The sequence below is a fragment of the Silurus aristotelis genome, assembly GCF_946808225.1.
Source record: "Silurus aristotelis genome assembly, chromosome: 2".
In the NCBI taxonomy this organism is placed as follows: domain Eukaryota; kingdom Metazoa; phylum Chordata; class Actinopteri; order Siluriformes; family Siluridae; genus Silurus; species Silurus aristotelis.
In genome coordinates, this window is record NC_139575.1 from 5,607,496 (window position 1) to 5,635,305 (window position 27,810).

Genomic DNA, 27,810 nt, shown 5'->3' on the forward strand with positions numbered 1-27,810 from the left:
TTCATAACATTTCTGTGGTAAAACAAAAAACAAGCTTAGCCCCTATCCTCACCTTTACCCCTAACCTGCATGTTTCTTACAGAGTACAGAGTAATTTTTGTATTTTCAAGTCCTGAAGCTTAGATTTCATTCAAAAAAAGAACTGAAACTGAAGTATAACTTTTATAATTTTTAACTTGTAACAGGAAGTTTGAGCTCTGGAGAAGTAAGTGCAGATGCAGGGGGAGGAATCAACATCAAGTGCAGATATGAGGATGAATATAAAGACAAATCCAAATCTTTCTGTAAGATTGGAACACAAAAGTGGTGTTTTAATCAAACAACAAAATTAAACAGTGAATGGACCCATGATGGCAGATTCTCAATTCATGACAACAGAAGTGTAGGATTCTTCAGTGTGTTTATTAAAGAGCTGATTATGAAGGACACTGGAACATACTTGTTGTTGTTGTATGTGATACAATAGAGATAAATCTAATAATCTACAGTGTAGTAAAACTGAATATCATATCATATAGCAAGAATCATATATCATATAATTATTATAATTATGTTTTGTGTGTCTAAATTTACTATATAACTGTTTAGGTATTTTAGAATTAGGCAGTGTTGTGCTTGTTACTAAAAAATAGTAACTAGTTACAGTTACTCGTTACTTGATTCAAAAAGTAACTTACTAACTTTGTTGATTACTTACACCAAAAAGTAATGTGTTACTGTTAAAAGTAACTTTTTAGTTACTTTTTTAAAGAACGTTCTTTAATGTTCCTATTAATGCCCTTTTATGCGTTATGGTCTATACCAGGGATCGGCAAACTTTTTGACTCAAGGGCCACAATGGGTTCTAAAATTTGACATAGGGGCCGGGTCATCCATATACATACATACATACATACATACATACATACATATACACATACATATATATATATATATATATATATATATATATATATATATATATATATATATATATATATATATATATATATATATATATACATACATACATATACATACACATACACATACACATATATATATATATATATATATATATATATATATTACATTACAGATTTGGCATATTCAGTTTCATCAAGTGCCAAAAAATCTAGAATTTGTTTAGCTTTTTTTTTGCCTGTGCATCAATAAACACAGCAGAAAAACTCAAGTTCAGTTTCAGGAGGAACAGTGTTGTTGAACTCCTTATTTTGCCAGTTCATCAAAGTCTGGAGTAAGTTTTGTTGTGGCAATTCTCAGGATAGATCCGAGGTGTTTGTCAGAAACTGTCGTAGTTTTTAAAGAGTATCAGATTACGCTCTCTTAAGAGAAGAAGAGTATTGCACGCGAACAACGTCAATTGAGCTGAAGTGCGACAACTTTAGGGGAAACGTGGGCATTACAGGGGAAAGGTAAATTGAACAATGTTAACCCGTACCTATTTTAATAGAATTTGGTCACGTTCGGCGGGCCGGATTAATAAACCCAACGGGCCGTGTGTGGCCCGCGGGCCGTAGTTTGCCCATGTCTGGTCTATACCAACACAAAACTAACTTAAACACAAAGTAATTTTAAAACACTATTTTATTTAATTCAAACCAGCACAAACTGAACATATTACAAGGATTTCTGAAATAAATAACAAAACAAGCTGAATAATATATTCACAATCAAAAACTAAAGTGGCTTCTGCTGTTGTGTTGAGCTCTTAAAAATGTTCATTTCACAGCTGAAGTATGAAAACTATCAACAATGTAGAACAGAACACCGGGTTAGCTTCTAGCTTCTAGCTTCTAGCATGGAGTTTCTGGAGGAGCTTCAACAGATTGGAGTTGCTGTTTATCACAGTAGATACGAGCTTCAAACCAGAAAGACACAGCTTACATTTGACTTAAAAGTTTTTGTCTTTATACTCAACTAAAGTGAAATAATGAGCTTATTTCCACTTTGAGAAACTCGTCTTTCTCTCGCCTCGACTCGCCATTACTGCCGCACAGACCTGAATAAACGGAGACACGCCCATAGTTTGATTTCTTCGTGTATACAGAGGGTAATCCAGTAATCCACCAATCCTACAATATGTCGCTGCTGTAAACAGGTTAGACTGTAGGCTACACTTCAGCCGAAATTCATTCATTAAAAAAAGTTACGGGTAACGCACCATACGGTAACGGTAACGAAGTTACTTTATTTTTAAAAGTAACGCGTTACAGTATTAGTTACTGTCAAAAGTAACGCGTTACCGGTAACCGTTACTGCCCAACACTGGAATTAGGATGCAAATAAGCATATACACTGATCTGATTCTTTCTTATTTGCAGATTTGTCCTATAAGAAGTCCATCAGTGAGACTGTCGATGTAGGAGGAGATTTAAACATCATCTGTAAATACCCACAATCTCTCAGGAATCACGCCAAGTTTCTTTGCAAGAGGCTGCAACCTACTGCTTGTGTTTATATTGAATCTGTTACAGAAAGTAGAAAAGATGTAAATGTGGGGAAATTCTCCCTGTATGATGACAGAACAGAACAAATCTTCATTGTAAGTATTAGAAATGTAATTGAGCAGGATTCTGGTGAATACTGGTGTGGAGCTGAAGCAGCCTGGACATCTGATCACGGAGACAAGGTTTATTTCACACAGATCAACCTGACAGTTACTGGTGAGTTTGTAGAGACATGGAGACACACTGTCTAATCAGAATTTCTGAAGTTTCACACATACTAAATGTAATCTTCACTATCAGCAGCAGTGTTACATGAAAGAAGGTTTTGCTCAGATAGATATTTGTTGTTTTGTTAGATGGAGGAGCCTCCAAGGAAGTAACAGGTTATTCAGGAGGTGGAGTCCTAATCAAGTGCAAGTATGATACAGAATTCACACAAAACCTAAAGAAATTCTGTAAGGGTTCATGGCCAGGCTGTTCTGATCTAATAAAGACAAGAGATAAAAACATGTGGGTAACATCAGGAAGATTCTCACTGTTTGATGACACCAAATCAGCAGAGTTCAGTGTGATGATCAGAGAGATCACTGTAGAGGACACTGGGACGTATCAGTGTGGAGTTGATAAAACTTTGGGAAAGGACATTTACACACCAGTGGAACTAAAAGTAAAGGAAGGTGAGTCTTCAACCACTGCCTTTACTATTTACTAATATCTATTATAATTTCTAACTATGACTAAAATAACCTTTTTTAAATCCAAAATAATCTCTTTTTATGCAGCATATTGATCTCAACTGTTTCCTTTTTATATCCAGTTGTTTTAATAACATTTCTGTGGTAAAAAAAACTAAACAAACAAGCTTAGCCCCTACCCTCACTTTTACCCCTAACCTGCATGTTTCTTACAAACAGAGTCATTTTTTATTTTATTTTTTAAAGTCCTGAAGCTTAGATTTCATCCAAAATAAGAACTGAAACTGAAGTATAACTTGATTGAGCTCGATCTAAAATGTTTAACTTGTAACAGGAAGCTTGAGCTCTAGAGAAGTAAGTGCAGATGCAGGGGGAGGAATCAACATAAAGTGCAGATATGAGGATGAATATAAAGACAAATCCAAATCTTTCTGTAAGATTGGAACACAAAAGTGATGTTTTAATAAAACAACAAAATTAAACAGTGAATGGACCCATGATGGCAGATTCTCAATTCATGACAACAGAAGTGTAGGATTCTTCAGTGTGTTTATTAAAGAGCTGATTTTGAAGGACACTGGAACATACTTGTGTGTTGTTATTGTATGTGATAAAATAGATGAGCTGATAGATGAAGCTGATAATCTACACTGTAGTAAAGCTGAATATCATATCATAGCAAGAATCATATATTATATCATATAATTATTATAATTATGTTTTGTGTCTAAATTTACTATATAACTGTTTAGGTCAGGGGTAGCCAACCCACGGCTCGCGAGCCGCATGCGGCTCTTTGGTTGGTTTCATGCGGCTCTTACGTTCATATCGAAGTTTGTGTTTTTTTTTTTTTTTTTTATGTGCGTGTTCGCTTCGCTTGAGTTTAATACGGTATTTTTAAGACTTAAATGAGCTTGCCCCTACTGGAAAACTTGCCGGTATATCAGACCTGGGCAAACTCCAGCCCGCGTGAGGCCAATCATAAATTACAGGGATACACCGAAAATTTGCGGCAGAAATATCAAAATCACTGAAACAACACGGCAGAAACACAATTGTAATGACGCAATAAAAAAGCGCAGCCAGCACATGTTATCTGGATAAGAGCAACATGTCTGCGGTGTGCGGAGAGTGATTTGCAAAACATGCAATGCTGAAATTTCAAGAGGGGGTGTATCTGCAAAGATTTTCTCCAAGTCGGGTTTAATTTATCACCTGAAATCCAAACATCCCGATGCCATTCTAAATATGAGAAGAACGCGGCGCAGAAAAGTAGTCAATCCGAGCATGCGCACTCCGTCTGTAGAGGACGTTTTTGAAAAGGCAGGAAAGTTTTCCAGTGATGGTGTCAAGGCAAAAGGCATAACACAAAAAATTATGGATTTCATTGCCTTTTGAATTTAATTTTCATTTCGGTGCATCCCTAAAATATTATCGTTGGTGTGGCCCTCTGACACAATTCAGGTTTCTCATGTGGCCCCTTGTAAAAAATTTATTGCCCACCCCTGCGGTATATTCATCTCACGCACATGCGCATTTGACGAAAATACCGTATTGAACTCAAGGGAAGTGAACACGCACATAAAAAAAAAAAAAAACACAAAGTCTGTGTTTTCTACCCTGAAACACTTGAAATTAAAGCATCCATCTGTTCTGACTGACACACATGTGAAAGATTTGCTTCGAGTGGCAACAACGGAATACGAGGCAGATTTGAAGGGGATTGTTCAAGGCAAGGATGCCAAAAGTCCCACTAAGTAACATGCATAGTAAAAGAAAAACGCTATCGTAAATTATAATATTTTTGTTTGTGGACTTGGATAAACTAAGAGTTTGTGTGTGTGAGACAGTGCACACAATGTTCATTGTTGAAAATGACTGTCCTGTGGTCTTAGAACTGTAGGAGTCAATTTCTGTCATTATGTTGGTGTGTGACATTTACAATAAATCTGGTTGAGCAGAGGTGTGTGTGTGTGTGTGTGTGTGTGTGTGTGTGTGTGTGTGTGTGTGTGTGTGTGTGTGTGTGTGTGTGTGTAAGAGGAAGGGATGGGTGATGCTCATGTGTGCCCATGTGTATGATGTGGCTCTTTGCAGTAACACAGTAAAAAATGTGGCTCTCGGTCTCTGACTGGTTGGCCACCACTGTTTTAGGTGTTTTAGAATTAGGATGCAAATAAGCATATACACTGATCTGATTCTTTCTGTTTTGCAGATTTGTCCTATGAGAAGTCCATCACTAAGACTGTCCATGTAGGAGGAGATTTGAAAATCAGCTGTAAATACCCACAATCCCTCAGGAATCATGCCAAGTTTCTGTGCAAGGGGCTGCAACCTGCTGCTTGTGTTTACAGTGAATCTGTTACAGAAAGTAGAAAAGATGTAAATGTGGGGAAATTCTCCCTGTATGATGACAGAACAGAACAAATCTTCACTGTGAGTATTAGAAATATAACTGAGCAGGATTCTGGTGACTACTGGTGTGGAGCTGAAGCAGCCTGGACATCTGATCATGGATACAAAGTTTATTTCACACAGATCAGCCTGACAGTTACTGGTGAGTTTGTAGAGACATGGAGACACATTGTCTCATCAGAATTTCTGAAGTTTCACACATACTAAATGTAATCTTCACTATCAGCAGCAGTGTTACATGAAGGAAGGTTTTGCTCAGATGGATATTTGTTGTTTTGTTAGATGGAGTAGACTCCAAGAAAGTAACAGGATATTCAGGAGGTGAAATCCTTATCAAGTGCAAGTATGATACAAAAGACACACAAAACCTAAAGAAATTCTGTAAGGATTCATGGCCAGGCTGTTCTGATCTAATAAAGACAAGAGATAAAAACATGTGGGTAACTTCAGGAAGATTTTCACTGTTTGATGACACCAAATCAGCAGAGATCAGCGTGATGATCAGAGAGCTCACTGTAGAGGACACTGGGACGTATCAGTGTGGAGTTTATAAATCTCGGGGAATGTATATTTATCTGCCAGTGGAGCTGAAGGTGCAGGAAGGTGAGTCTCAAACCACTGCCTTCTGTATCTTCACAAAGCTCTAGTTTCATTAGCAGACACAATACCAAGTATCACACTCCATTAACTAATATACTTGTGTAAAGTTTTACAGAATTTTTTAATTTTAAGTTTTCACTTTCCTGCCTGAAATATTAATCACCTTTCTGTAGATTTAACTTTATTTTCTGACTATATTTGAAGCAGCAAATTATAAAACAAACCAACCTGCAAACTGTTTATTGAACTTTCATGCTGATTTAATTTGCACTTCTCTCATCTTGTCCAGAACACATCAGTAGGGTTTTACTCAAATACCAACTAACCGTCTGTACCAGTGAATGTTTACATGATGACAGACTTTCAGTTCATGACAACAGAAGTGCAGGATTCCTCAGTGTGTTTATCAGAGAGCATATTACGGAGGACACTGAAACACATTCATGTGCTGTTACTGATTCTGATTAAATACAGACATGAATAGTGAAGCTGAAGGTTAGAATATAAGAGACACAAAAATTTGGGTTTCAGCAGATAAAAAAAAAAAATTTGGACATTTGTATGTTTAAATATACTGCATAAATGTCAGTTGTATATATACATATAAACTGATCTGATTTTTTTTGTTGTGATTTGCAGATCTTTTCTATGAGAAGTCCATCAGTAAGACTGTCCATGTAGGAGGAGAATTGAACATCAGCTGTAAATACCCACAATCCCTCAGGAGTGACCCCAAGTTTCTCTGCAAGAGAATGCACCCTGCTGCTTGTGTTTATAAAGAATCTGTTACAGAAAGTAGAAAAGATGTAAATTTTGGAAAATTCTCCCTGTATGATGACAGAGCAGAACAAATCTTTACTGTAAGTATTAGAAATGTAGCTAAAACAGATTCTGGTGAATACTGGTGTGGAGCAGATACAGCCTGGACATCTAATCATGGATATAAGGTTTATTTTACACAGATCAGCCTGACAGTTACTGGTGAGTTTGTAGAGACATAAAGACACATTGTCTCATTAGAATCTCTGAAGTTTCACACATACTAAATGTAAACTTTGTGTTGAATCTATACTGCTATTAGCCAGATATTAGATTCACTCACTTCATGTCATTCATTATTTAACCAAAATTTTCAATGCTTTAGATATATATGTCCCGGTTTCAACATCAAAACCAACACAACCTGTGTCATCACCTCTAAGCCTATTCTAGCTTCTTTTCCAGTAGGTAATTTTGCTCAGATGCACATCACACGCATACTACATGACTTTGATTAATTTCATGCCTTGTATTTTTAAGTGTCTGTTTGTTTCACTCTTGTTTCCTGATTTCCAGTTTTAACTGTAATCACTATGTCTATAATTTTGCTTCTGATTGGAATTCCAGTCCTTTTTGTAATTTCACAAAAGAGATGCAAGAGCTAAAAGTTTCAAAGTAAACCGCTTCAATTGTTATGTCCTTGTAAGAGGCCAATTACTTACAGAAAATTATTAAATGATTAAATGAGTTTGTGTATAAATTTTAAATCAAATAAATCAATGAATGAACACTGAGTTCCTGTGCATTTCCTTGTAATGTTGTTTGAGATTTCTCCAGATACAGTGTGTGTATCAGATTTGTGGCTAATCTCGATTTCCACTACAATTCTGAAGTTTTTTTAAACACATGTGCTTGATGTCTTGTTTAATCATACCACAAAGGTTTCAGTCATGTTCAACTTTACATTCTAATTTTATTTGTCTAATTTACCACCATTCTGTCAGGCTGCAGACACGGAAGCAGATAAAGTCCAATCATGTTCTTTATTGAGGTGCAAAAAACAAAACACTCATAAACCGATGAAAACAAAAGCAAACACAGACATCCGCTCGTAACGAAGTATCCACTATGAGCGCGAATGTCCAACGCCTAATCCCAATGCAAGTAAAGCTTTCGGCAATGAGTACTCCAATAAGGAAATGGAGTTCAGAGAAATAGCCAGCGGTGAATCCCGGCGTTTGAGCAGCCACGCGATTTACCTGCATGACAATACAACGACCGACAGCCTGTGACTCAAGAACGTGAGATTATGTAGTCTGATCTTTCATGAGCCACAGCTGTCGGTAATCTTGGGAAGCAGCGTGACTGCTATCCAGGGGTGGCATGGCAGGGAGAATCCCTGACAGCTACAGAGGCGGGCGTGGCAGGGTGAATCCCTAACAGTACCCCCCCTCCAGGGGCGACACCTGACGCCCCAAAACCCACCTATGCCAGGCGGGCCAGGGCACTCCGAGGAAGGCCTCCTTAGACACCTGGGAGCAACGGAGGCCTGGTGAGCATCCTCTGCGGAGAGCCGGAATGGAACAACACCTTGCAGGAGGATCCGGAACGGAGCCACGCCCTCGGTGCTGACGGGAGGCTGAGGAAAGCCCTTGGCGGGGATTGGAGCGACCTCCATGGCGGGGAACCGGAACTGGACGCCAACCATGACAATGACCGGGGAGTGGGGGACGTCCCGGGCGGAGACCAGGAACGTCGTACCACCCTCTGAGGGACCTGGAGGACTGACGTCGCCGTCAGAGGGACCTGGAGGACCGACGTCGCCATGCGGGGATCCTGGGGGCGATCCGTCGCCCTGAAGAGGACCTGGGGGCGATCCGTCGTCCTGAAGTGGACCTGGGGGCGATCCGCCGCCCTGAAGAGGACCTGGGGGCGATCCGTCGCCCTGAAGAGGACCTGGGGGCGATCCGTCGCCCTGAAGAGGACTTGGGGGCGAGACGTCGCCCTCTGTGGAGCTTGGATGCGATCCTTCGCCCTGCGTGGAGCCTGGATGCGATCCTTTGCCCTGCATGGAGCTTGGGGGCGAGACGTTGGCTTCTGTGGAGCCCGGGGGCGAGACGTCGCCTTCTGCGTGCGCTGGAGACGAGCGTCGCCTTCTGCGGGACTGTGGGGTGAGCCGTCGCCTTCGGTGGAACCCGGGGGCAGCGGTTCGACTTCCCTTTCGCAGTCCTGGAGCCGGGGTGAGTGCACAGGGAAACCCCTGGGCGTAGGGGCGCTCCTTGGGACCCTTAGGAGCAGATCGGAGCCTACTGGGCAGCCTGGAAATGGGGTGAAGCCTGCCTGGAGATCCACGAGCGGAGAAGGGCTCGCCTGGAGGTCCACGGCATCAGTGGAGCTCTCTTCGGGACACTGAAGCGGAGACGAGCTCGTGGGGTCGCTCGGAGGCGGAGACGAGCTCTCTTGACGAGCCTGGAGCTGGGCGGAGCTCTCTTGAGGGACCTGGAGCTGGGCGGAGCTCTCTTGAGGGACCTGGAGCTGGGCGGAGCTCTCTTGAGGGACCTGGAGCTGGGCGGAGCTCTCTTGAGGGACCTGGAGCTGGGCCGAGCTCTCTTGAGGGACCTGGGGCGAAGCCGAGCTTTCCGTGGGTGAGATGTCGCCTGGGAAGAGGCTCTGGGATGTGGCGTCGTCTGGAGAGGGACTCGGAGGAGTCACTTCGCCTTCTGTGACCGGAGGTGTCGGCGCGGCGCTCTCGAGGCGGCTCTGTGGCGGCGCGGCGCTCTCGAGGCGGCTCTGTGGTGGCGAGGCGCTCTCGAGGCGGCTCTGTGGCGGCGAGGCGCTCTCGTGAAGACTCTGTGGCGGCGAGGCGCTCTCGTGAAGACTCTGTGGCGGCGAGGCGCTCTCGTGAAGACTCTGTGGCGGCGAGGCGCTCTCGTGAAGACTCTGTGGCGGGAAAGCACGCTCCTGGAGACACTGTGGCGGCGTGGCACGCCCACGGGCACCTGAAGCTACAGAGGGGGGCGTGGCAGGGTGAATCCCTGACAGCTACAGAGGGGGGCGTGGCAGGGTGAATCCCTGACACATACACACTATACCACATGCAGTGAAATGATTTTAATGCAGTGGTCTGTGACACAAAATAGAATAAATAGTTAAAAGGATAAGATTTTTTAAAATAATAAATAAAGAAAATTACAAAAAAATTTGAATAAACAGAATAAAATAGAATATACGTTACAACAAAATATAATTGCAAGAAAATATAACTTACAATAAAAACACAAATGGAAATAGAATATAAAATATACATAAAAAACAGAAGACAGAAACAGTATGAGTTATTATGAGCATATATAATAATGGTGCAAGATGTGTAAAAGCAGGTTGTGTTTATGGATGTTGTGCAATGAGTCTAATCTCAAGTCCAAGTCCTAGGTGTCCTTGTTGAGGTCCCAATTTGCCTGTGGAAAGAAGCTACTTATATTCTCTCAGTTTTATACTGCAGGAAATGGAAGCTTTTCCCTGACCACATCACGGGAAAAAGTCCATTGTTTGCAGAGCTGAATTCCTACACCTATCTTTCTGGCTATGTTTCAGCACTGCATGCTGTTCCCAAACAAGTCTGTGATGTTTCCCATTAGAATGCTGTCACTGGTGCTGGCACAAAGTTCCTAGGCTCAATAAAGTGCAGTTTGAAGTCTCTTAAGCATGTAAGGTTGTAAACACAATCACTGGTCTCTTCCGCACACTGGTTGCTAAAGTTTCAAATGTGTCAGCACCTGCAAAGTAATAAAATGTGAATATTATAACCTATGTAAATCAGAGTAATGAATGAAAGTAAAGGGACAGTGCATGTGCATTTGAATAATGAATATTGGTAGAACCAATACCAGTGGTCATATATGGATTCTAAGACTGGCTCAGTGCAGTGCAATGTTGTGTAGTGCCCACAGTTAACCTAAATGTATCTTGTGCTTAAAGCTTCTTTAAACTATCCAATGAGCAGCCCAAGACCAACCATACTGTACCTTCTTGAACAGTTATTGAGATTTTTTTTAATTTACAGTTTTTATGCTGTCTCCCCAGCATACTGTTGCAACAAGGCTGCACTGGATACCACAGGTTTGTAGAATATTATAATTATTATATAATTATTATAAAAATGTCAGTGCTGACCCTGTATGTATCCTGTCAGTACGGTTTGTTGCCGAGATTTGACACCAAGGTATCTATAGGTGTCAACCAGTTCAACATCCTGACCCATGATTGCAATTGAGATACAATGTGCCCCCCCCCACACACACACACACACACCATTTAACAAAGTTTTTGACTAGGTCTTTACTTCTCCTTCCATGCCTGATACGCCTCACCTCCACTAAAGTCAGGATGGCAACTGATCTCCTTGTTGCCATCTTTTCTTGTTTTAACATATACTAGCATATTATGGAAAAAAAAAACAGGATTATTGTGCAGAGTTCAGAGTCTCAGGAAACAAATGTTGAGCAGGAGTGAGAAGTTTTTTTTTAAATGCCAGGAAAAGATTAAACAATGAAAAGGAAAAATAAGGAGATGCCAAAAACCAAAAGGCTAAACATAATGGAAATCTGGGAAGGGAAGAAAAGGAAAATAATATAGAAGGTACACCGGATGCACACAGTTTGAATTCAGGGGATTTTTATAGTTAGATCAGATTATTCACCCAGCGTTGCAGAAGACATGACACCTTCTTCTTCAATCTGTGTTTAAAGCAATGATCTGTACAATGAATATAGCGAGGAATGTTAATTATAACATGTACAATCACACATTTGCTTATTCTTTTGTAAAACCCCAAGCCTATAGGTTGTACACAAAGAGATTCTTAGCTAATTTGGAGAAATCCAAACATTCTACATTAATATGTAAATTTACAGCATTCAGAGGACAACCTTAACCAAAATGGCATACAGTACTGCTTACTAGTGATACTAATACAGAAGTTGTCACTGTGTTACACCTAGTGTTCACACACTGTGTTACCCCTAGTGTTCACACACAGACAATTTTAAACCTCCATGGTGAATACTGTAGTGATAGTTTTCCATCTGTTACTCGTTACTTGTGCTCTAAAGTGCATTGGAGGGTTTTTGGCAGTAGAGCAGTACAAATAGTCAAATGTAGTAATAAACATTCTCATAAAACAAGCACTGAGAGGAATAAGTTACTATCATGGAGAAAGATGTTCACATGCAAAATGCTAGTATTAAACATCTATACACCTTTATATGATTGTATACACAATGTTACACATGCTGTAAAAAATTGAGAAGAGTAATAATAAGAACTGATTACTTGACTGCATTTGTTTTAGCAGGTACAGCTGGCATTGTATACCAAAAGTCAGGAAATGACCAAGAGGCCATTATCTTCATCTGTGTGTGTTCATTTGCAAAAAAAAAAAAAAAGCGGTAAAATGTGGACATTTCTGAGTATATGTTGATTCTATTTTTATTTGCTTTTAGGTTTTTCTTGCAGTGTTTGACTATGAGGAGACAGGGCTGGACTGGGACAAAAAATAATACCTGGAATTTTGGCACACTACATATGATCACAAATACTTCTAATCTTTGCATGCCTGAATATGTATACCAACTCATTTTCCATAAAAGCACAAAAGCCATATAATAACAGGTAGGAAAGAGTAAGAGTTGACGCATTAAAAACTTCTAAAACACGTTATTTTAATACAATAAAACAATAATCCACACTGATGAATTCTAAAATTAGTTATGAAATCCATCTTGTGTGTGTCTGTGTGTATGAGGGGAAAAAAGAAAATTTGATAAACTGTTGATCAGATTATCACTTTTTTTATAATATAGCATTAAATAAACTGTAAACTCAGTCAAATGGGTGCTTGTGAAATCTTTGGATGAGCTCAAAATAGGAGCTGTTTAAAGCTGTGATTGGGTCAGTCAAATGTCAATCAAGAAAGAACCAATGGGCTGCTGATTAATTTCTCATGGGCTGGTCTGTCTGAAAAAAAAACATACTTCAAATGTATTTTTTACAAATACGTTACACTGCCAAAAAAAAACCTAACACAATCAACTAATTATGCAGAAAAAAGAATAGGCTGATAAGAGTTTTATGGGCCGATAAGAAAAAAGCAGTATGAGATGTATTGTCCCAAAAAGTATGATGGCCCAGCAGAAAAGGGTCCGGTCTGGCAGATGGCCAGTTCACCCCTGTGAGTAGAAACAGCAATGCAAACCAGCAGCAATGCGACCAGCTCTAATGATACAGTTCCAGGCATTAAGGATGAGAACTCGTGAATAAACTTGTCAGTTACACTGCTTTATGTGTATAGATTATTGGATGCCGATTAGCTCTTCTTACCCCAGCATCATGACTGTTACATGTAGAAATGTCAGATTTTCTGGAAAGATGAATACACATCAAAATGAGTTATGGTAGTCAATAAATAACAGCATTAGACAAAATGTTTGTTTCTCTTTATTATTTAGGAAGATCAAAGTCCAGAGTTCCTGCCATCTTAGATTGTGTGTCAAATCATTATGAATATTTCTAATCCTGACGTGACGGTGTAGGGTCACTATCAAATGACCAGACTGTGCAAAGTACATTTGTTTATTGGGTAGGAAATCCTAAATTACATTAGGAAATATGGTATAGATATAGTTGTCAGTGGGTTAACAAAAGAAACACAAAAGTACAAACAAGATTTCAAACAAGGTTACAGGCTTGTAATCTCTTCCAAGTAGACCTTTTAATCTCTGAAAACAACAAGAAGGCCTGCTTGAAGGTGATAAAAAGCCAGGAGTACTCATGCCTAGAAAAAAAATTTATCCTGAATTTCAGCAGTACAAAAGAACTGATTGTGGACTTTAGCCAAAGACAGTTTCCGCTACCTTCGTGTCAACATGTACAGGACGTGATATGGTTCTGTCACAGCAACACCATGGTAAAGAAAGCCCATCAGCTTCTTTTCAACCTTATATAGTCTAGTCTTTAAAAAGGAACTTTTACACCTGCGCCACTGAAAGCATTCTGAAAGGGAACATTACAGCTGGGTTTGGAAACAGCACCAATCATGACAATCAAGTTGTCCAGAGGGTGGTGCGATCAGCTGAGTGTACCATCCGCACTGAGCCCCCTGACTTGCAGTCCATCTACTGCAAGTAGTGCCAGGAAAATAATGAAGGACCACAGCTATCTTAGCTATGGACTGCTTACACTGTTGCAGTCAGGGAACATTTACTGAATATTTAACTAAATTTCAACACACAGAGTAGAGAGTGAGCACCTGCAGGCAATTCAGGTTCTTAACCAGGAGAACACCAAGAGTTAGAAACAACACCCTCTAGGTTTTTTTTATTAATTAATCTCTGTGTTTGAAAGTTTAGGTACTAGTTTGGCAATATTGTCCACTTCCTCATTTCCGTTGACCCCTACATGGACAGGTACTCATAGTACAAAAACATTATGCCACAAATTCAAACTCATAAAAAGAATAGAAATCTAAAGAAATAGATTCCCTTTAAAGTAAGGAAACCTCAACCGATAAGGTTAGGAAAATAATAAACAAAAGAATAAAACTAATGCAAAAATAAATGATTAAATCACAACACAAAGAATCGGGTAATGACTACCCTGTAACACGCCACTTCTAAATCAGTTACTCACACTACCGTTGGAAATAAGCACCATGCCCCCAGTCCAGCTGATCCTGCAGGTAGTTAAATGCTGCAACAAGAAACTGTTAGCATACAAGAGCAGCATAATGTCAATCAGCTGGTGCCAAATGGAAGTAACACGGAGCTCCAGAGAACAGGAACGTAAATTAACTTGAATTGAAATTAAATGTCCAACTGAACCCAGCGAAGCAGACAATGCAGAGCGAAGCAGGCAATGCAGAGCGAAGCAGGCAAAGCAGAGCACAGATGATGTAGCGCAGAGCAGCTGCAGTCGGAAAAAGCAGACAGTCAAGCCAACATCAAAGCGGTGTAAATGATGCACATAGCGCAGGAAAGCCACACAGCAAGCGAAAAGCCCACTATAGCAGCCCACTGTAGCAGCCCACTACAGCAGCCCACTGTAACGTCCCTTGCACATTGACCCGCACCTGTACGACGACACACGACAGACGTTTATTAAGCACCTCTTCCTAAACACTTAGCAGCTTCCCCACAAAGATCCTCAGTCCACCTTTGCCACTATCCGCACGTAAACCCGGAAGTACGGCGGCTCGCTCGTGGACAAAGAGCAAAACACACCCACAACACAAACCGAAATGACTTTATAGGCAGGTAAATGAGCATAATCAGCCTCAGCTGACTAGATGACATCAGACCATTCTGCTACTTTCTACCCCCCCCCCCCCCCATTCGTCATCATCGTCCCGACGGTGGAGTATTTAAACCCAAGACCCTAATTACAGGGCCTGAAAAATGCCATGACTGCATTAGCCCCACAAGCTGAAGGATCTGGAGCACTTACATTTCCAGCTCTTACCGTTCGTGGTAAATGGTGCACATTAGAATGTTGACCTGCCCCTACTCGTCCTGTCCGACGTGGAACCACCCCTAACGGATTAGGAGGGTTCAGTGAGGGAGACCTTACCACGGGTACCAACTCAACATTGGAAATATCTATAAATGCCGGAGGATCATCAGCAAGCACCATCCCCAATGGATCTGGCCTTGCAATGCTCCCCCCGTGAGCTAATGGTGGAACCTCAGAAACCACATATGCCAGGTCCCCATCTAATTCTATCTCGGGCACCAAAGGCACTGGTGATTTATCTGGACCCTCAGAGAGGTCATCTGCTACCACCTCCCCTTGGGCTTGAGGTTTCAATGCAGACCGATGAACGTGCCGAACTCGACTAAGGTCACTTACCGGAGCTACTGTATACACTGAACCACCAGACAGAGGAGCTTTAACCACCTGATATACAGTAGAGCTCCATAGATCCGGTATCTTATGTCGACCCCGGACCCCATAGTCTCTCAGATAAACCAACTGGCCCTCCCACAACGGCAGCTCTGTTACCCGTTGATCATGTCCTGCTTTACGCCAGCTTGCCGCAGCCTGCAGGCGCTCCCGGGCACCATCAACCGCCACCTGCAGCTGTGCCTGATGCTCCTCTATCCACTTGTGGACTCAACCTGCCACAGGCTCTCATACCTGACCGAGCAGGAAATCTATAGGCAACCTTGGCTCTTGCCCAAACATTAAAAAGAAAGGCGACTCAAGTCGCTTGGTGAGGAGTGGTGTTGTAACAAAACACCACCCTGGCTAGGCACGATGCCCAATCTCTCTTCCGATCGGTGGGCAAGGTCCGCAACAAATTGTGTAAGGTCCGATTGAACCGCTCACACTGGCCGTTGCCGGCCGGATGGTATGGAGTGCTGCGTGACCTTCCCACCTCATACAGGCTGCACTGTTAAATCAGGCTGGACTCAAAATTGCGGCCCTGGTCGGATTCAAAACCCCAAATTTGAAGAACCACTTCTCTACCAAGACCCTGGCCACAGTACTAGCCTGCTGATCCCAAGTAGGAATTGCCACCGTGAACTTACTGAAAACGTCAGTCATCACAAGCACGTTTTCTTGCCCAGCCTGAGACGGCTCTAACACAGTAAAATCAGCGGCTACAATCTCATTTGGACGAGATGCCAATAAGTGGCCCATGTAGCTTCGAGGAATTGGTGCCACATCTTTAGCTTGTTGACACCGCTCGCACTTCTGAACCCACTGAGCCACATCTGCAGACATACCTGGCCAGTAGCAGCGTTGCCGTACCAGCTCCAAGGCCTGTTTAACACCTTGGTGTCCATGCTGCTGATGTAAAGACACTAACACCTCTGGCTGTAAAGAAACTGGCACGACAACCTGAAGCACTATCTCCCCTCCATCGGGCCGGAAAGCCCTACGATAAAATAGGCCCTCTTGCTCTACTAACCGGTCCAATTGCCGGAGGAGTGTAATCACTGGCTTAGCAAGAGTCCGTCGCTCCTGCTGGCCTGGGCGCTGCCCTTGCCGCCAAAACCTCAAGGCTTCCCCTACCACTGGGTCCGCCTGCTGTAAAGTGCTAATATCAGGTGCCGAGCGATCACTGCTCGCCGCAAACGCTCAGGGACCACAGCCCCTGACTGCCCACTACCGTCAGCCTCCGATTGCACAGTTGTTAATCGCGACAGCGCATCGGCATTTTGATTGGTTCTGCCCGCCCGGTACTGAATCACAAAATCAAAGGCAGCCAACTCAGCAGCCCACCTTTGCTCTGTAGCATCTAACTTGGCTGTAGCCAGATGACTTAGTGGGTTGTTATCTGTACGTACGACACACTTATGTCCCAACAGATATTTACGAAATTTCTCAGCCATGGCCCACTTAAGGGCCAAGAATTCGAGCCTCATCGAACTATAAGTGGCCGTATTCCGTTCTGCAGGCCAAAGACCGCGGCTAGCGTATGCAACAGGTCTAACTTTCCCTTCAACTTCCTGTGACAACACAGCTCCAAGCCCTGCTTAGCTGGCATCGACCTCCAATATAAAAGGTCGTGTAAAGTCTGCATAAGCCAACACTGGCGCAGTGGTAAGCTTTCGCTTCAAAGATTAAAATGAGTCCTCACATTGTGGAGACCGCACTGCTGCCAACTCTAGACTGCGCTTACCTACATTACCTCGTGTTAGCTCTGCCACTATTCGATGTAACAGAGCCGCCAACTTGGCGAACCCTTCAACAAAACGCCTATAGTAACTGGCAAACCCCAGGAAGGTCCGCAGCTCGGCCACCGTCACGGGACAAGGCCACTGAGCCACGGCCTGAAAAGGGTCTGTTGCTACTTCTGAGGCAGAGATTACATGCACCAAATATGTAACCTTTTCCTGAAAGAACGCGCATTTTTCCAGTTTTACCTTGAGGCCTTCGGCCCTTAAGCGACTCAGCACCATCCTTAACCGCTCTAAATGCTGTTGCACTGATGAAGAAAACACAATAATGTCATCCAAGTACAACAAAACAGACTGGTGCCGCTGGTCACCAAAGAGCCGCTCCATCAGGCGCTGGAACGTACTTGGCGCATTGCACAAACCAAACGGCATCCGATTCCATTCGAATAACCCAAATGGCGTGCAAAAGGCAGTCTTGGGACGGTCGGATTCAGAGACGGGAACTTGGTTATACCCGCTGGCCAGATCTAAAGTGGAAAACCAGTGGGCACCAGTCAATAAATCCAACGTCTCCTCAATCCGAGGTAACGGAAACGCATCCTTAAGCGTTTTGGAATTAAGCTGACGGTAGTCTACGCACATGGGTAAGCTACCGTCCTTCTTCTTAACTAACACGATGAGGGAGGCGTATGGGCTGCAACTCTCCCGGATGATTTGAGATTCTAACAACTGACTGATGTGGGTCTTAACCACTTCATACTCAGATGGTGGAATACGTCGGTACCGCTGCCGAACTAAAATGTCGTCGGTTAGGGGGATCTCGTGGGAGAGTAAGTTGGTACAACCCAGGTCTAACCTAACCTGCTCCTGTTCCTCGACCGACAGTCCTCCTAAATCAACCGACTCTATCTGCGCCAACATATCCGATGTATCACAAGAGGCCACCTGCGCGATCACGGTTGAGACCTCGGTCAATCCATTTGGTAGCCCCACTAAATATACCTCCCTTAGCATTCCAATAACCGTAGTGGGATACAATACTACGTCGACTGTACCGACATTTATGACAGGGACTGCGACAGTCCCCACTCTCACCTGTACTAAAGAGGGTGAAGCTAATAGTCCCGCAGGCAAACCGGTCTCGGTGGGCTCAAACAACATGGTCTTACCAGCGAGCAAGGAGGAACAGGTTCCCGTGACAAACGTCAAAGTGCCGCCATAAATGCGGCATACCCTATGCCCCCTTACCTTTACGTTATTCCCACGGTCAGCAGCGCAGACAACTTGTTGGCAATTTTGAAATACTTGGGGCATATTTTCATCCTCGACCACACTTGGCAACTCGAATAAATTGGATATGTGTCGACCGAACAGCTCTCGATAACAACGACTAAGCACATTCATGCCCAAAATACCAGGCGTGTCTGTGCCACTGCCCGGAGGATCACGGACCACCAACACACCACAACTGGGGATTTTACTACCACACAATTCAATATCCAATTCGAGATATACGGAATTTCCAGTCCATTCGCTGCGCGGAGCTGTAAACTGTAAACAGTAAACAATCCGGGCGCCAAGGCTCAAACCGTAACCGGAAACAAGATTCCGTGATGGTAGACACCATGGAACCAGTATCTACCAGACAGGGCACTGAAACCCCCCAATATTTACAACAAGGTGTGGACATGAGGACACTAAACGGGGAGCAATCTTATTAACAATACGATAGCCACGTGCACTCCCTACCGAACTGTGGCTCAACAGCTTGGTAGGCACTAGTTTCCCGAACGGTTAAGGCCAGGCAAGGACCTTGGTTCACCGGTCGAAGGGGCAACAACTGGGCATGGCAGAGGGCGAGAGGGGAGACGCTCCCCATCGCACTCCCTTGCAAAATGACCCGGTTGTTAACACCGTCGACAGATCAATTGAGCTGGACGAGGTGCACGACCTTAGGAAAAGGTAGTCTGACTCCAGGCGATAGTTTGGGTAAGCAAATCTAACTGCTGCTGCTGCCGATGCAGCATTTCTCGTAGCTTATTTAACTCATCCCATCCCATCTCTGGACTTCCCCGGACCTCATACTGGATTCCGCTCACCAGGGAGACCGACTGACTTCTACCCCTAGCACCCCTGGCAATCCCTCTCGTTCCCAACGAATCGCTTCTCCCTGAACCTCTAGCAACGTTACAGTGGGCTGACGTTGTATCAGTTGTTTTAATTCTCTATGAAGCGCATTATCTAAAACGCATTCAACGAATTGATCTCGCACAATGAATCACCATTTAAAAGTTCACGAGGCGACTGGCTTTTTACCCTTTCAAAAAGACTCAACAATACCAAGGAGAACTCCAACAATGTTTCTCCTTCGCGCTGCCGGCGAGAGAAAAATGTTTCTTGCAGCACAATATACGACTCTGCACAACCATACACTTCACGCAATGCTGCAATAATTGCGTCCGGATCGCTCTTATCAGCACTAGACCGGTATTTAATCTCATTTTGGGCCTCCCCTTCAAGGTGATCATACAGGAAAAAGGCTTGCTCCCAAGGGATCAGATTACGAACTCGCATACATGCTTGGGCCTCCTCAAGCCACTCATCGATACCGATGCAAGACCTGCCATTGAAATTTGGGCAGCGTCGATCCCTCGGAATAAATACAAATCATTCAACTGGATCGGCACTTACCTCAGCTGATCGCGGTGTAGATGGGCATGCTGCGCTAACAGAAGGTGCGCCAGGATCGGGCAGCTCAACCGCCGCACGCTCCTGTCGCAACCTCTCATTATCCAGCCGTAATTGGGCTACTAAATCCCGCATCTCCTGCAATTCATTATCCATGGCGTGCTACAAAGGTACTCACCCAACCACTGTTCTGTCACCAGTTTGCTATAAAACACACAAAGAAAAAAAATCTCTCCTCAAAGTCTGACTCTGATAACCAGTCGAATATCCTGCCGACTGCGCCAAATGTGGCGTTGTGGACTCGTAATTTGTCCTGGCTATGCCAACTGCAGCGTTACCCACTAATAATTTGTACCGACTACGCCAAATGTGGCGTTGTGAACTCGTAACTTGTACCAGCTACGCCAACCGCGGCGTTACCAACTAATAATTTGTACCGACTACGGCACCCTGGGGCTATTTCCGGGACTGCCCTCAACCTTAAGACACACAGGTTCGTCACGACTGGGTCAGGTATCAGACCAGAGTTGAGTGAATAACAAAAAAACTTTATTTAAAATAATCAAATTTTATTCACTACATCAAATAGTAAAAACAGAAAAGAAGACATACACTTCAGGGTGGGAGAAGGCCTGATGTCCTAAGCAGAGAGCACACAGGGTCATAAGCAGAGAGAACACTCACACGTGCACACACGCACCACAGCATTCCACAGCTCACTGTGAACACTGCACTGCAATCAAGTAAGGAACCCACCACCACAAGATGCTAATCTGCTGCCACTGGCCACCCCACTCCTGAAGGCAAAAGAAAAGACAGAAAAGTAATTTAAAACACAACTTAAAACAAGCATCGTTTTACAACAGCCTGGCTCTCGACACAGTCAACAGCCCAAAAACTGCTTGTTACTTGATCCTCACAAAGGCACATGAACAGAGGATACTTAACAGGCATTTAACAGATCACAAAAGAAATTAGAAAAATCACTACACTTAATTAGAAAACAAAAAAAACATTACACCACAAACTCAAACTAATAAAAAGAATAGAAATTAAAAGAAATAGATTCCCTTTAAAGTAAGGAAACCTCAACCTATAATGTTAGGAAAATAATAAACAAAAGAATAAAACTAATGCAAAAATAAATGATTACATCACAACACAAAAAATCGGGTAATGACAACCCTGTAACACGCCACTTCTAAATCAGTTACTCACACTACTGTTGGAAATAAGCACCATGCTCCCGGTCCAGCTGATCCTGCAGGTAGTTAAATGCTGCAACAAGAAACTGTTAGCATACAAGAGCAGCAAAATGTCAATCAGCTGGTGCCAAATGGAAGTAACACGGAGCTCCAGAGAACAGGAACGTAAATTAACAATGTCCAACTGAACCTAGCGAAGCAGACAACGCAGAGGCGAAGCAGGCAAAGCAGAGCGAAACAGGCAAAGCAAAGCACAGATGATGTAGCGCAAAGCAGCTGCAGTCGGGAAAAAGCAGACAGTCAAGCCAACATCAAAGCGGTGTAAACGATGCACATAGCGCAGAAAAGCCACACAGCAAGCGAAAAGCCCACTATAGCAGCCCACTACAGCAGCCCACTGTAACGTCCCTTGCACATTGACCTGCACCTGTACGACGAGGCATGGATGCAGACGTTTATTAAGCATGTCTTTCTTAAACACTTAGCAGCTTCCCCACAAAGCTCCTCAGTCCACCCTTGCCACTATCCGCACGTAAACCCGGAAGTACGGCGGCTCGCTCGCGGACAAAGAGCAAAACACACCCACAACACAAACCGAAACGACTTTATAGGCAGGTAAATGAGCATAATCAGCCTCAGCTGACTAGATGACATCAGACCATTCTGCTACATTTAAATACGTCTGTATATAACCCATCCTTCGAGGTGACACTGGATGTTTATTATCCATAGTTGTATCATTGTTGAGGTTAAAAAGTGTTTATTAAAGAATAAAAAACGGTTCTTAGCAATGCCCTGGTCTACAGTGACTTACAGAAGGGCTTTGTAGAGATACAAATATAAATACAGAAACAGAAAGTCTCATTGTGTTACACCCTTCATGTTCACAGACAGAATCCAGAGTTTGTTGTGAAGGATAATGATTTCTGAAATATCCTGAAAGTCTCTGAAACTTTTCAGAATTCAAACACAGTCCTGTTCTCACTCGTTCCTCTTTTACACAACTTGTGTTCTTGTGTAGAGGCCTTTTGGCAGTAAAGAGGTACACAGACATGGGTAATAAATATCCTCAGTGAAGTTACTCATGGAGCACTGAGAGAAAAAAATACTTGCATAGAGTAAAAAATGCATATATCGAGAATGCATATATTAAACACTTCTACTCCTTTTCATGATTGTTTACACACTGGAACTGACCAGAGGCTGTTTATTTTGTCATATATTTGAAAGCCTTTTTCATGCTTACAGTATGTAGTTCATACATATTTCACACGTTAATTTCCTGAACAGCTCTTTCACACACATATAGAAGGGGAAATGGGTGCAGCATCAGTTACTGGTTAAGACACTGTTAAAGATGCAGCACATTCACAGAGCAGGACAGAGACAGTAACAGTGTGTAGCAGAACAGGAGCTTTATTATCTTTCTGAAGTGGAGTTGGTGTGGAGATCTGTGAGTTTGACCTCAGGATAAAGATCCTCCTCCTCATCTTCACCTTCTGCCTGATCTCAGGTAAAGAAATGCACTTTATAATAATCCTCACTATCAGCAGCAGTGTTACATGAAGGAAGGTTTTGCTCAGATGGATATTTGGTCTTTTGTTAGATGGAGGAGACTCCAAGGAAGTAATAGGATATTCAGGAGGAGGAGTCCTTATCAAGTGCAAGTATAATACAGATTACACACAAAACCTAAAATATTTCTGTAAGGGTTCATGGCCAGGGTTGCGCTGTTCTGATCTAATAAAGACAGGAGATAAAAACATGTGGGTAACTTCAGGAAGATTCTCACTGTTTGATGACACCAAATCAGCAGAGTTCAGGGTGATGATCAGAGAGCTCATTGTAGAGGACACTGGGACGTATCAGTGTGGAGTTGATATATCTCGGGGAAAGGACATTTACACACCAGTTGAACTAAAAGTAAAGGAAGGTGAGTCTCCAACCACTTCCTTCTGTTTATCTTCACAAAGCTCTAGTGTCATTAGCAGACACAATACAAAGTAATTACACTACAGTACTAAACTTAATTATTATTTTAACAAATTTTTTACTTTTTACTCTTCTGTTCAAATACTGACATCAAACATGTTCCAATTTTCCTGCCTGAAATATTAATCATCTTTCTGCGCATTTAAGTTTATTTCCTGACTATATTTAAAAAAGAACCAACCTGCAAAATTAACTTTCATGCTTCTTTTATATTAATAAAGTTATCACACTTCATTAATATACTTTGTAAAGTTTTACAGATTTTTTTTACTTTTTACTCTTCTGTAAAGTTAATGATTTAAATGTTTTCCATTTTCCTGCCTGAAATATTAATCACCTTTCTGTAGATTTATCTTTATTTTCGGACTATATTTTAAACAGCAAATTATAAAACAAACAAACCTGCAAACTACTCATTGAACTTTCATGCTGCTTTCTATTGCACTTCTCTCACCTTGTCCAGAACACATCAGTAGTGTTTTACTCAAATACCAACTAACCGTCTGTAACAGTGAATGTTTACATGATGACAGACTTTCAATTCATGACAACAGAAGTGCAGGATTCTTCAGTGTGTTTATCAGAGAGCATATTACGGAGAACACTGGAAAACATTCATGTACTGTTACTGATTCTGATTAAATACAGACCTGAATAGTGAAGCTGAAGGTTAGAATATAAGGGACACAAAAATCTGGGTTTTAGCAGATAAAAAAAAAAACTTTGGCCATTTTTATGTTTAAATATACTGCATAAATGTCAGTTGTATATATACATTTAAACTGATCTGATTGTTTGGGATTTGCAGATCTGTCCTATAAGAAGTCCATCAGTAAGACTGTCCATGTAGGAGAAGATTTGAACATCAGCTGTAAATACCCACAATCCCTCAGGAGTGACCCCAAGTTTCTCTGCCAAAGGCTGCAATCTGCTGCTTGTCCTTATAATGAATCTGTTACAGAAAGTAGAAAAGATGTAAATTTTGGAAAATTCTCCCTGTATGATGACAGAGCAGAACAAATCTTTACTGTAAGTATTAGAAATGTAGCTAAAACAGATTCTGGTGAATTCTGGTGTGGAGCAGAAACAGCCTGGACATCTAATCATGGATATAAGGTTTATTTTACACAAATCACCCTGACAGTTACTGGTAAGTTTGTTGAGACATTAAGACAAGTTGTCTCCATGTCCATCAGTCAGTATTTCTAATTATTCAAACATACAAAAAGTAACTGTATTGTGCTGCATCTATACTGCTATCATTCATCATCAGTCATCATGTGATTCATCATCCAGGTAAACGTTTCACTGTTTTAGATTCGCGTGTCACCGTTTCAACCATAATGACAACACAACTTTTATCACCTTTGTCGATGTCATCATCATCATCATCATCATCATTGTATGAGCCTGCTTCAGCCTCTCCTCCAGGAGGTGATTCTGCTCAGATGCACATCACACACAAATTCTAACTACATGATTTTGGTGAGTTTGATCCCTTATGAATGTACAGAATGTACGTAAAAGTGACTGTTTCTCTTCCAGGATTTTTAGCTTCCACTGTGATCACTGTATCTGTAATTCTGCTGCTACTTCTAATTGGAATCTCAGTCCTGCTTGTGATTCTACAAAAAAGACAAAAGATTAAAGGTACACACGTGCGCGCGCACACACACACACACACACACACACACACACACACACACATAACTCATGTGTGACTGGTCTGACTTCGAAAAGGCATACTACCAGGTAGATGTGTGATGGCCTGTAATGGACTAATATAAAGAATTTACAAGAAATGGGTGATTCATGACTGATCAAAAGTAAACTTAGTCAAACATAAAAATGTAGAAAATATTTAAAATGTTTTGACCATTTGAATGCTGTTTTCAGGAGGTACAGCTGCTACTCACAGAAACAACCAAGAGGTGATTGTCTTTATCACTGAGTTTATTCACTAACAAAGTTTATTAGCAGCCAAAAAGGGGTGAAAAACCTTTCTATTTCTTTCTTTCTATTTCACTTTTCTGTCAGGTTCCTCCTGCTCTCTGTGAGTATGAGGAGATTAAAGACACCAGACGACTTTCTGCCTCAGACACTAGAATTTCCACCATTTACGCTACTCCTCAACTACCTACAATCCCTTCTGAGCTTCCTCAAACTGTTTATGCAAACACAGAGTTACCTGCAAGCCCCTGTGATACTACTGTTTATTCTACTGTTCAACCTCCCACAAACCCTCCTGATCAGGACTTTTACTCCACAGCTGAGTTACACTAAAGCAGGGGTTACCAACCTTTTTGAAACTGAGAGCTACTTCTTGGGTACCGATTAATGCAAAGGGCTACCAGTTTAACACACAGTTTTTAGTTTGATCTAAAATAACCAATTTGCTTAATTTACCTTTTATTATATGTCATTATTAATAATTAATGATATTCATCTATGTGAAGACACTGATCATGTTAATGATTTCTCATAATAATTATCAACAATGATTTAACAAAGTAGGAAACAGCTATTTTTTAGAAAAGACCTGCGGGCTACTCATGTGGTCCTTGCGGGCTACCTGGTCCTTGCGGGCTACCACCACTTTGGTGACCCCTGCACTAAAGTCTCTCTGAAAGAATACAGCAGAAATTTTGACGTAGCAACAGTGAGTTTTCAAAACATCAGCTGTAATGATGCAGTTTCACAAATTATGTTTAATAAAAAAGAGTTGTCAAGTGAATACAATCAATCAGTTATGGTGATTATTTGACAGTTTTTTTTTTTTTTTTTTATGATTTAAACTCTGAGTAAGTGTTATTGGAAATGCACTGCTTATTCTTAATCTTCATCATCCCTTCCATCTCCCATCCCCAAAACAGTGTGAAACAAAATCTAGTAATTTTAAGCTGAAAATGAATTTTAGATATATAGTTGTGATATAGCATCACTATTTACCTCAATAATCTTGATTCTGGTCAGTTCTCAGAAAGACCAAAGCCCTGCTTCATTTCTGAGCTATTGTTTATGATGTGTGAATCCTAAGGCCTGTTTTCCTCTAAAGTATAGACTCTGTACAGCTACGATTCTGTGACATGATTTTACCAATAATAATACAGGTACTGACTAATTTTGGCATTTATACATCACCCAACTGACTGTAAGCAACTTAATATTCTTGTTTCTGTTCATTCATTGGAAAGACCACAGCTATTGTTCATGATTTGTGAATCCTAGGGCCTATTTTCCTCTAAAGTATAGACTCTATGATACATTTAAGATACTGTTTTACTGGTTAATTTTTTTACCCCAAATAACACAGAATGTGACTTTGAATTGAGAATTTATGCTTCAACCAACTGAATAAAACCATTTCAAATCATATAGTTTTCATGTGTCAGCTATCTTATTTTGTGGCACTTTTCAAGTGCATATCTTAAGTGTGATAAGAGCAGTGAGAACAGGAAGAGGCTCAGTTTATAATTAGGAAGTTGAAATGCTGTTTGTGCTAAAATGATTTTTAAAACAGCTAAAATGTGTCAGTTGAAACAGTAGCTGCTGGAGATCCTGTCAGTTAGACAGCAATCTGCAGGCAACATATGAGATAGATCAGTACGTTATTCTGCAGGTTACCTTCTCATGGCTATAGTTTTTATGAATATATATAAATTTGTCTTCTTTTCTGTTGTTGTATTTCTATCATTTCCTGAAACAGATGTCACCAGTGAGTTCCTTTGCCTTTTTGTAGATAATAGTTCCCCCACCTGTCAACGCCACCTGAGTCTTTTACACAACTGTCTTCAATTTAAGTCCAGATTTTAACATTTATTTCTCTCTTGTCGTTGCATTCTTGTGAGCCAGACTGAGAGACAGATCTGATGAGGGAACTAATATGACTTGCACTTAAACCCTGAACAGATTTTTCTCCACAATGATCCAATAAATTGGACCTGTTTTTATTTTAATCATTTTCTGTGTACAGCCTGTTGACCTGACTGAGAAGTGATGTTAACATATCCGTGTTCCATTTATTTGCATGTTATTTTTTTTTTAAGATTTCATTTCTGATTCATAGGCATGCTGAGATTGGGAAGTGCTATAATTACCTAAAACAAACTGGGACCGGTTTAGAGAAGACAACAAATTAAAATTAGTGCCTTGATTTGAAGTGTCTTCTATAATAGTTGCAGATTGTGGTGCATTTCCCTGCACCTGAATTAATTTTGTATTTATTTTATTGTATCGTTTTCAGAGCTTTCAGAATTTCATATAAAATGGCAAATAAAAACTAAATATAAATTAAAAAAGGTTTTCAGGCCCAAGAGGTTCAGCTTCTTGA

The 27,810-nt window shown here is 41.6% G+C and overlaps 2 protein-coding genes and 1 long non-coding RNA gene across 6 annotated transcripts in view; 2 read left to right on the top strand and 1 right to left on the bottom strand.

Annotated features, from left to right (window-relative positions):
- Window positions 1-27,810, top strand: part of LOC310737758 (obscurin-like) — a 380,181-nt gene that overhangs the window by 159,602 nt on the left and 192,769 nt on the right. For 2 of the 4 annotated variants that reach the window (XR_014536888.1, XR_014536890.1), the window contains exons 2-3: window positions 2,633-2,666; window positions 7,302-7,702. Coding sequence is in view for 1 of the 4 variants with exons in the window: in XM_083562347.1 (XP_083418473.1) it covers window positions 2,633-2,666; window positions 2,807-3,127; window positions 5,358-5,699 (697 nt within the window). In the remaining 3 variants the exon portion in view is untranslated. Of the gene's footprint in view, window positions 1-2,632; window positions 2,667-2,806; window positions 3,128-5,357; window positions 5,700-7,301; window positions 7,703-27,810 lie in introns of those variants that run through there. The other 2 variants (XM_083562347.1, XR_014536889.1) reach the window with 2 other exon arrangements.
- The window catches only part of LOC310739326, a 224,718-nt gene that overhangs the window by 8,266 nt on the left and 188,642 nt on the right, over window positions 1-27,810 (bottom strand). The gene's annotated exons all lie outside the window — the stretch shown is intronic.
- LOC310738709 (uncharacterized protein) lies at window positions 13,135-26,853 on the top strand. The gene is made up of 9 exons (XM_083563941.1): window positions 13,135-14,571; window positions 22,100-23,001; window positions 23,095-23,421; window positions 24,289-24,630; window positions 24,798-24,914; window positions 25,026-25,130; window positions 25,377-25,411; window positions 25,518-25,764; window positions 26,099-26,853. Exons 3-8 carry the CDS (start codon window positions 23,253-23,255, stop codon window positions 25,761-25,763), a joined length of 1,014 nt encoding a protein of 337 aa, XP_083420067.1. The 5' UTR covers window positions 13,135-14,571; window positions 22,100-23,001; window positions 23,095-23,252; the 3' UTR covers window position 25,764; window positions 26,099-26,853.

Coding starts and splice junctions, on each gene's coding strand:
- LOC310738709 (XM_083563941.1), top strand. CDS start 23,253: ATGTGGGTAACTTCAGGAAGATTCTCACTGTTTGATGACACCAAATCA. Junction 23,422..24,288: donor TGAACTAAAAGTAAAGGAAG/GTGAGTCTCCAA, acceptor TGGGATTTGCAG/ATCTGTCCTATAAGAAGTCC. Junction 24,631..24,797: donor AATCACCCTGACAGTTACTG/GTAAGTTTGTTG, acceptor TCACTGTTTTAG/ATTCGCGTGTCACCGTTTCA.